Raw genomic sequence first — 10,330 nt, forward strand, 5'->3', positions numbered from 1 at the left:
TTTTTTCTTTTTTTTTTTTTCTTCCTATATTTCAAATGCCTTTGGGTACAGAGACACCATCAGTGGTGCCATTGCTATTGCCCTGCGACTAAAGCCCAGTGTCCACCGCTGCTCTTCCCTGCTGCCTATTTGATGTCCCTCATTTTTCAGGTGTCTGGAGCTGTCCTGAATAAATGGCCGTGGTTAAGGGCATGTTTTCAGCAGACCATTTGGACTCACGCTCCTCCCACTGCCTGCCATATTTCCCCATCCTTGTTCAGTCAGATACCTCCCAATTATCTGTCTGATTTCTGACTTTCAAGGAGATTACTTCAATTTGTTCTGTCTCTCCAAAGTCTGATTGACTGTGTTGTCAAATCCTTCACCATAATTCTATCTATCCCTTCCTATCTTTTCTTTTTCTCTTTCTTTCTCTCTTTCTCTTTCTATTTTTCCCTTTCTTTTTCTTTTTCTTTTTCCTTTTCTTTTTCTCTTTCTCTTTCTTTTTCCTTTTCCTCTTCCTTTCTCTTTTTCTTTTTTTTTCTGTTTCTTTTACTTTTTTTTAATTTTTCTTTATCTTCTTTTTTCTTTTCCTTCTTTTACTTCTTTTTCTTATTGTCTTTCTTTTTAATTTTTTTAAAGCACAATGTCTAAAAGATGTTCATTAATGTCAGTAAAAGTTAAAAATATGAGTTGAAGACAAAGATATAAATAAATGAGAATGTGTTAAACATTCTCAATGTGTGAAATACTCACAAGTCCTGTTCAGTTTTAAGTTGATACCTCTCAACTACCTGGCTGATCTATCCCAGGGAGATTACTGGAATTTGCTCCATCTCCCAGAGTCTGATGGCCTCTGTTGTCAACTCCTTCACTGTGATTCAATCTATCCTATCCTACCTCAGTATAAATCATTTCTTTTAAAAGTATTCCATATGAAAGACAAACTTCAATAGATGCAGCTTGAACATGGCATGCAGTTGATCGCTGTTTTACTGTTCATTCAATTGCATCACCTTTCCTTCCGTTTGCTGGCCAGATAAAAAAGAGAAATCTTTCCTTTTCCATGTGCAGCTGGTTCTCTGAGGAAAGCCAGTGGGAGTTGGTGCAAAGCAGTTTTAACACTGAGCGGATGAATGCAGAGGAGAAGAGTGATGTGAAGAAAAGTGATGCAAGTCCCATAGGTCCATTGTGAGCAGAAATTGGGTGGGGAGGTTGAGAAGGACATTTGTCAACACAGTAACAGTACAGAACTCATTGGGACATCGTGGATTGGTATCAGTTGCACAGTGCTGCTTTAAACCCAGCTATAAATAAAGAGACAATAAATTTATAATGGATTCTTTCTCTTTAAGCTCTCTGCAGATATCCCTCCTTTTTGCTGAACAAGTTCTGATAACCTGAAGAAGATAACATGTTGTATTAGGCGAAATACGGGGATGTTATCGGGCTGTGACGTGACAGGCCCTTCCCCATATTCTGGAAGAATCTTGCTATGTGTAACACAGTAGGCGTAGACGAAGTGGACGTAGGTTATATAAGGTCGTGTGTGCTTCAATAAATCGCCATTTTACCACGCTACCACCTTGGTGTCACTTGGTAATTGGTCTAACTACTGCTTCAGTTGGAGGCGAGAGATCGTAAAGCCATTAACGATCGTAAAGCCTTCAAATGGTGACCGCCGACGTGATTCGTCACGATTAGGCGTGATTAGGGACTTTTGGAGCAAGGTAGTTGTCTGCTAAACGGCAGCAGGATCCCACTGCGGTAGCGAATCCTCTCGTCGCGGAGTAGTAGAAGCCCAGGGTCGAAGAGGAGTGGCCATCACTCTTCGACAGGTGGGAGAGCGAGCTCGGAATCCCGGAATCTCGGAATCTCGGGGACCCCCAGGAACCTTCGGGGAAGCGCCAGGGAGCGGCCAGGAGAACTATGTTCGGCCGGGGCGACATGGAAGCCGTTATCAAGGTAATTCTTCACTCTTGCAAACTTCACTGTGGGAAACAGGCTCCTTCCAAAAAGGAGGTAACGGCAGTTCTTTCGCTGCTGGAAAAGGAAGGGCTTTTAACAAACCCGTCTGATTTATACAATCCTGGCAGATGGGATGGAATTACGGCCGCACTATCTCAAGGGTCGCTGGCCACTCGAAAAGTATCAGAATTCAAAGTATGGGGACTTATCTTGGAGGCGCTGAAAGCAGCACGGGAGGAGAAGCTAGCAAACCAACATGCTAGAGAAATTCTGGGTTTGGAGACGGGGGGAGGCCGGGGGGGGAGTCTTGACTCTCTTACAGATTCAGTGCAAGGCAAGATGGCGCCGGCTCCCCCGAACACACCTGTTCCTTCGCCTAAGACGGACATTCCAGAAGGCAGCCCTGAACAGGAGGACACCCCGCCTCCGCCCCCCTATCCTGACTCCTCGTATCCTTCATTGGACGCCTACAGGGATGAAGGGGGAGGGAAGCCCCTCGAGGAATGCAATGTTGCTACTGTACCTGATAAGAACAAGGACAAGGGAGAGAGAAAGGGGGGAGGCATGGTGGTGCCACCAGAGCTGAAAGGAGGAGGTGTGGTCCCACCAGAGCTGAAAGGGGGAGGTGTGGTGTCACCGGGGAAAAGTGTAAGGATGGGTGGTACTTCTTTGTTGTCGGGTCCCGCCTGTTGCTGTGCGTATGCCCAGAAAGGGGGGGATCGTGCCAACCCATGTGATAGTGAAGGTGAATGTGGGTGTGATGATTTCATGTGGCCCGCCCAAGGGGCTGGCCAAGCCGCCCAAGGGGCTGGTCAAGCCACCCAAGGTGCCACCCAGGGGGGATGTGGTCCTGCGTGGGCCGCCCAGGGGGCCGCCCAAGGGGGATGTGGCCCCACGGCACCCGTACCGTGGAGCCCACCCACTCTCACTGATTGGGCCCAGACAAGGGAGGACCTCCAGACAGCCGACCCGGAAACAACAGCTTTTGCCTTCCCGATAATAGTGAAACAGGACGGTCCGGCTTGGACCCCTCTGGATTCCAAGGCGATTACTCGCCTTGCAGAGTTAGTTAAGAACAAGGGCTTGCGTTCTCCGGTAACTATGTCAGCAATTGAGGCTCTCATGGCCTCAAGTCTCCTGCTGTACGATGTGGTCAGTCTCATGAGGGTGATTCTTGAGCCCGTGCAGTACACGCTGTGGTATGATGAATGGAATAGATTGCTTCAGGCTGTTGTCGCTGAGGCAGCTCGTGATAACAATCATCCGGCTAATGCGCATACAGGTCAGGGCCGTGGAGCTAGGGTTGAAAGAACTACTCTCTTGCGCCTTCAGGGACTAGCAGATGGTATGGTGGGGTCCCCGGAGGGTCAAGCAAGAGGGCTGAGAGCGGGGGAGTTAGCTGCGCTTACAAAGGCAGCCCTTCAGGCGCTGCGGACAGTGGCTAAAGTTGCGGAGCCTGTGCTCCCGGGGTCCGACATCAAACAGGAGCCTTCTGAGTCATTTTCTGATTTTGCAAATCGCTTGATTCGTGCCATTGAAGGGTCTGACCTCCCGAGGGGAGTCCAGCCTTTGGTTGTGATAGACTGTCTCAAGCAAAAGTCGCTCCCGGACGTTCAGCAGATAATTAGGGCAGCTCCTGGAACTTTGAACACCCCAGGGGAGATTATCAAATATGTGCTAGATCATCAGAAAAATACTCCCTCCAATAACGATGGCTTGGCAACTGCCGTGCAGGGAATGGCTGCTTCGGTGCAAGGGATGGCTGCTTCGGTCAGCTCTGCGATTAAATCTGCAGTGATGGTGGCAGCTCGCACCGGGGATGAGAAGGGAAAAGGTCCGTGTTTCAAGTGTGGGCAGCATGGTCATTTTAAAGCACAATGCCCCAAGAAAGCTGGGCAGAGCAAGCCTCAAGGAAAACGTTGTCAGTTGTGCAATGGGGTTGGACATGTTGCGCGTCACTGTCGAAAATTTGAGGTTTCGCCGCAGGGAAACTGGAACGGGAGGGTGCCAGCGGCCCAGGGCCCCTTCCCGCTTCATTAAAATGGGCCAAGCGTGTTGACCACACGGTGGCGCTGACCATGGATCTAGGTGATAGGCCATTGGTGAGGGTCATGATGACGTTGGACCCTGGAGTGCCTACACTAGGTCCTAGGACGGTGTACCTTACAGCTTTGTTGGACTCTGGTGCAGATGTTACTGTTATTGCAGAGCGCGATTGGCCATTCCAGTGGCCAAAGGTTGCAACATCAAAGGTCCTGATAGGGGTGGGGGGTGAAATGACCACCTCTGTGTCGGATGCGGAAGTGGGAATTTCGATCATCAATCGAGATGGCTCAATAGAAAAAACTGTTTTCATCACCCCCAATATAGCTCCGATCAGGGGATCTCTGCTAGGCAGAGATCTTCTTCTTCTCATTGGGTTACGGCTGACAAATTTATCCTAAGGGCCACTGTCCACCACTTGGCGCTGCAGCATGCGATTCCGCTGCGTTGGAAACGGGATACATCTCCCGTTTGGGTGGATCAGTGGCCCATTCCTGCTAAAAAATTGGCAGCGCTCATACAGCTTGTTTCCAGAGAACTTGCACTAGGCCATATAGAGTCATCGCTTAGCAATTGGAACACGCCCATCTTTGTCATTCAGAAGGCCTCTGGATCGTTTCGGCTGCTCCACGATCTCCGAGCAGTCAATTCACAGATCATCCCCTTTGGTCCTGTCCAGCAAGGGGGACCTTTGTTGTCAGTAGTCCCACAGGGATGGCCTCTGATGGTCATTGATCTAAAGGATTGTTTCTTCTCTATCCCATTGGCTAAACAGGATAGGGAAGCCTTTGCATTCACAGTTCCGGTTGTAAATAATCGAGAGCCAGCTCAGAGGTACCAGTGGAAGGTTCTTCCGCAAGGTATGGTCTGTTCACCTACGATCTGTCAACTTGTGGTGAGCAGAGTCATAGAACCAGTGAGAAAGGCACTGCCAGGATGCCAAATCGCCCATTACATGGATGATTTGCTGCTTGTTGCACCTGATGATGCTCAGTTGAAAACGTTGGAGGGGCAGATCGTCCGCACCCTCATCTCTGCAGGGTTTGTGATCTCTCAGGAAAAGATCCAGAGGGAACCAGGGATTGAATTCCTGGGCTATAAATTTGGATCTTCCACAGTAATCCCGGAGGGGCTGGAGATTAAGCCTCAAATTACAAACTTATGGGATGTGCAGAAGTTGGTGGGGGCACTGCAATGGGTGAGGAATGCCATTGGCATCCCTCCGCGCCTCATGAAACCTTTCTATGATCAACTGAAGGGATCAGTCCCACAAGAGGAGAGGCATTGGAATCCAGAGATGGAGTCAGCCTGGCAGGAGATACTGTCAGCCTGCTCCACCAATGCCCTTGCCAGGTGGGAACCTGATCGCCCGTTGGAGGCTGCGGTCACTAGGTGCCAGCATGGTTCAGCTGCAGTGATTGGGCATGCTTTGAACTCTCGGCCACGCCCACTGTCATGGTTATTTTCTGCTCAGCCGGTGAGAGCATTTACCACATGGCTAGAACAGCTGTCATATTTGCTGCGAAAGGCTCGCCTCACTGCGATCAGAGCTTTCGGGAAGGACTTGGAAGTCATCTATTTACCAGGAGCTTTTCGAAATGTGCAACCTCTGCCAGATGAGGTGTCATTGGCTGTTTATGACTTCAGCGGAAAGTTTTGCTATTCAGACTCACTGCCAATTTTCGAACTGGCAAAACCCCTCCAGATATCATTGCGACACAGGGTCCTGGACACCCCTGTGAACGGTCCTACAGTCTTCACTGATGCTTCGTCATCAACGGGCCAGGGGGTGGCTGTGTGGCAAACAGTTGAGGGTGGCTGGAGTTACAAGATGATAACAGACAAGACAGCAAGTGTTCAGATGCTCGAGGCTAGGGCTATGGCAGTGGCACTACATCTTTGGCCCACGAAGCCTTGCAATGCTGTCACGGATTCTGTGTTCGTGGCAAAAATGCTGCTACGGATGGGGAAGGAAGGGCAACCGAGTACAGCAGCTGCAGCCCTGTTAGAGGATGCTTTAGCTATCAGGGTTGCACCTGTTGCCATCCTTCATGTTCGTAGCCACTCTGAGGTGCCAGGTTTCTTTACAGCAGGAAACGACATGGCTGATCGGATAGCAGGGAACCAGGTGTGCACTTTGCAGGAAGCTCGTGATCTTCATTCAGCACTTCACATAGGGGCCAAGGCACTGGCTCGAGCCTGTTCTATCCCGATTACAGTCGCTAGGGAGGTAGTGCAAACCTGCCCTCACTGTAATTCTGCGCCAGCTTTAGGAGCGGGGGTTAATCCTCGTGGTCTCACTCCATTAGACGTCTGGCAAACAGACTTCACAATGGAATCACGGATGGCCCCACGACAGTGGCTGGCTGTGACTATTGACACGTCCTCTACTGTCATTGTAGCCACACAACACGGTCGTGTCAGTTCTACAGCAGCACAACACCATTGGGCCACGGCTATAGCAGTTTTGGGAATGCCGCGCCACATAAAAACAGACAATGGTTCTTGCTTTATTTCGCGTTCGTCCAAAGATTGGTTAGCTCGCTGGAATATCACACACACCACAGGCATTCCGGGAAATTCGCAGGGCCAAGCTATCGTCGAAAGGGCTAACCGCCTCCTCAAAGAAAAGATTCGTGTCCTTGGGGAGGGGGAAGGTTATTCGGGAAAGATCCCAGTATCACAACAAGGGGAAATCTTGGCCCGCGCACTGTATGCACTAAATCACTTTGAGCGAGGAGAAAATTCCAGGACCCCCACCCAGAAACATTGGCGGCCAAGAATCATCGAAGAAGGCCCGCCAGTAAAGATCAAGGTGGATAATGGGTCCTGGGAGTCGGGATGGTCCATGCTAGTCTGGGGAAGGGGGTACGCAGCAGTAAAATGCAAAGGCACAGGAGACATACGTTGGGTGCCATCGAGAAAAATTAAGCCAGAGGTTGGTGGCGAAAAAGAAAATGTCAGGGAAATAACAAGAGCTGAGTATCCTCTTCCAGGACCTCTTGATCGGCCGCCCAAGGAATCCTGAACTGGTGGAGCGCAGAAGAAGATCTTTCATCTGGATACCGAAGAAATTCTTGAGACTCAAGAACCCAAAGGACCCAGAGAAACAACCCCTGCTGCCAACGAGAGACACCATTTTGATGCTGCTATGTCTTTTGTCTTTATGTTGGTCGCCGGTGGGGGGTGTTCACTTGATCCAACAACCTGGGAATCTGTGGGTTACTTGGGCGAAACAAACAGGCAGGACGGATTTCTGTCTTAGCCTGCAATCAACTACCTCGCCATTTCAAACATGTTTAATTGGGATTCCTATATGGGGGAACTCCTCTGAGTTTCAGGGATACGTAAGATCATATAATCCCATACAAGATCCATGCAGAGAATTCTGTGCACTAACAGCTATTAACATCACACGCAGAGATTTAGGGAATGACACTGTAATCCTTGCCAGCAAAAAGATAGCATGTGTTGTTTGTACACTGAATGTCACTCTTCCTTGGGATCCCCAAGAGCTGCAGATATTGGGATCTCAACAGGTACCTAATGATACATGGGATAAAGAGGGAGGCTATTGGTGGTCTCCTGGATGTATTGGCTTTGCAAGATTTAACCACGAGAGGAGCCGTTCAAATATTTTAGATCTTCTCACACCTCAAGGTCCTTATTGGAATGCATGGAAAAATAGATCAGATCCATTCACTACCGTCTATCCACACAATACAGAGCTATTTACCTGGGAAGGGTCATATTGTGGCTTCTTTCCAAATATATCCACACCTAGGGAAAATAGTAGTTATTGTCTGCCTGAACATTGGGTGAGTAACCCTGGTGTCATTAATGTGTCGAGGCCTGATGGTTCTCAACGGGGAATAAATTGTAATCTCAGCAGCAAGTATGCAAAAGGCTGCTGTTTTGAACCCAGGGCAAAAGAACAGGGACTAGAAAAATACATCTGGAACAACTCCACTGCGAAAGCACTGCCACCAGGTATATTCTTGATTTGTGGTGACCGTGCATGGCAAGGTATACCATCAAATGCAGTGGGAGGACCTTGTTATTTGGGACGGTTAACCATCTTGTCCCCACGAGCCCTCGACTGGGTGCGCCTGACCAGAAACATGACGAAATCTCGGAAGAGACGGAGTATTCATACACTGGCATCGGACTATGGTGACAAAGTTCAACTTTGGGGACCAACAGCAAGGATTTTTGCATCTATTTTTGCACCAGGAGCAGCTACAGTGCAGGCGCTAAAAGAGATAGAGAGACTCGCTTGCTGGTCCGTGAAACAAGCTAACATGACTTCTACACTGCTGAGTGAGCTACTTGAAGACACTGACAGTATTAGACATGCTATGCTTCAAAACAGAGCAGCAATTGATTTCTTGCTTCTCGCACAGGGTCATGGTTGTAAAGACTTTGATGGGATGTGTTGTTTTAACTTGAGTGATCATAGTAAGTCGTTGCACAAGAAGCAGGAGGTGAAGAGGCTGAAGAAGAGGAGGAAGGTGCTAAGGAAGAATCAGAAGAAGGCAAAGAAGGTGAGGAGGAAGAAGGAGAAGAAACAGCAGCTGAAGATGGAGAGTTGGTTTGGTGGTATTGCACCATGGTTCAAGCAATTGCTTAAGGTAGTGCTGATAGGGCTTCTCATATTCCTCGCATTTATGGCTTGTGTGCCGTGTGTGTTTCAATGCTTGCTAGGCTGCCTGCAACGCATGGCTGAAAGAATGGTTAATACGCAAATAGAGTATCATAAGATGCAAGATAGGCTTTAAGGTGAGATTTAGGTGTTAAGATTTAAAGAGAAGTTTATACATTTTATAAGTCTATAGAGTTTGTAGATTTCACACATATATACAAGGTCACACATTTATAGGTCTATAAGTTTATAGATTTATATTGTTGCGTATTGTAACGGGTTAAGCCTTTTAAGCATGGGGAGGGGGAAATGTTGTATTAGGCGAAATACGGGGATGTTATCGGGCTGTGACGTGACAGGCCCTTCCCCATATTCTGGAAGAATCTTGCTACGTGTAACACAGTAGGCGTAGACGAAGTGGACGTAGGTTATATAAGGTCGTGTGTGCTTCAATAAATCGCCATTTTACCACGCTACCACCTTGGTGTCACTTGGTAATTGGTCTAACTACTGCTTCAGTTGGAGGCGAGAGATCGTAAAAACAGTACAGAACTCATTGGGACATCGTGGATTGGTATCAGTTGCACAGTGCTGCTTTAAACCCAGCTATAAATAAAGAGACAATAAATTTATAATGGATTCTTTCTCTTTAAGCTCTCTGCAGATATCCCTCCTTTTTGCTGAACAAGTTCTGATAACCTGAAGAAGAGAACAAGATGGCATAAGGCACAGGAGATTCTTTAGGTTATAATGGTCCCAGGGTGCATTTGATGCTGAGTTCGTCAGCCTCCAGTGCAGAGAGAAGTTTGCACAAAGTGCTCAACAAGACAAAGTCAGAAGTAACAGTGAAGTTTCTTGGAGTATGAATGGGCCCAGTGAGGGCCATTACCAAGCAAGCTTCCCAAGGGACTTGTTAGAGAAGATAACTGGAAGCCATGACTAAAGGCAGGCAAAGGCACTGGCATGCTAAGAAACCTCTCCTTTGCCTTACGAAGCAGACAGGTCAAGCCCTGATTACAAGACCAGTGGTAGAGAGATCCTGTCTCTCATGTTGGCTCCTGGCATTTCCTGGGGCAATGGGTTGGAGGTCTGTATGATGTTAAATGAAAGACATGGGGACAGAAGATCCCAGGCTCTACATGTGGTGCAAGGACGCTGTGAGGTTCATGTCCCATATGAGACCTATGTTTCATTGCAGGATCTGAGAAGGGATGTGAGAAGGGCCCAGTGTGAACAAGCAGTCAATCCCTGTGAAACTCTGAACTTCAGATCTCTCAGTTCCAGTGCCCTCCTTTGCACATTCTCCCAGAGTTTGAAGTCCTTTATGTTCTGCGGTGCCCAGAAGTGCACCTAGTGCTGCTAGTGAGGCAGTAGCAATGCAGAGCAGAGAGGGATGATCCTTTCCCTCACCCAGCTGGCAATAAGTTGCTTCATACACTCCAGGGGACTGTTGTCTTTCCTGGCTGCCTTGGCACACTGCTGACTCACATTCAGTGTGATGCTGACCAGCACCCCAATCCTTTCCAGTCAGACTCCTCTCCAGTGTCCCATATCCAGTCAGTGTGTATGTCCAGCGTTGCCCCTACCCAGGTGCACAATCAGGCACTTGTTCTTGTTATACTTTATGCACTTGGTGCTTAGTACCAACTGGTACCCACTTCTCTGACTTGTCCACATCTCTCTGCAAGTCCTCTCCAC

General features: G+C 48.4%; 2 protein-coding genes across 2 annotated transcripts; both read left to right on the forward strand.

Moving 5' to 3' along the window:
- The first annotated feature begins 1,781 nt into the window (after positions 1-1,781).
- Positions 1,782-3,987, forward strand: LOC146757991 (uncharacterized). The gene has a single exon (XM_085518632.1). The coding sequence runs from the start codon at positions 1,909-1,911 to the stop codon at positions 3,985-3,987; it is 2,079 nt and encodes a 692-aa protein (XP_085374758.1). The 5' UTR covers positions 1,782-1,908.
- Positions 3,988-7,662: 3,675 nt separating this feature from the next.
- LOC146757992 (uncharacterized) lies at positions 7,663-9,108 on the forward strand. The gene is made up of 2 exons (XM_085518634.1): positions 7,663-7,808; positions 7,916-9,108. The coding sequence occupies exons 1-2, from the start codon at positions 7,663-7,665 to the stop codon at positions 8,766-8,768; spliced, it is 999 nt and encodes a 332-aa protein (XP_085374760.1). The 3' UTR covers positions 8,769-9,108.
- The last annotated feature ends 1,222 nt before the right edge of the window (positions 9,109-10,330 follow it).

Source organism: Coturnix japonica, chromosome 17 (genome assembly GCF_054131305.1).
Source record: "Coturnix japonica strain WE chromosome 17, WE-NBRP24, whole genome shotgun sequence".
Classification (NCBI taxonomy): domain Eukaryota; kingdom Metazoa; phylum Chordata; class Aves; order Galliformes; family Phasianidae; genus Coturnix; species Coturnix japonica.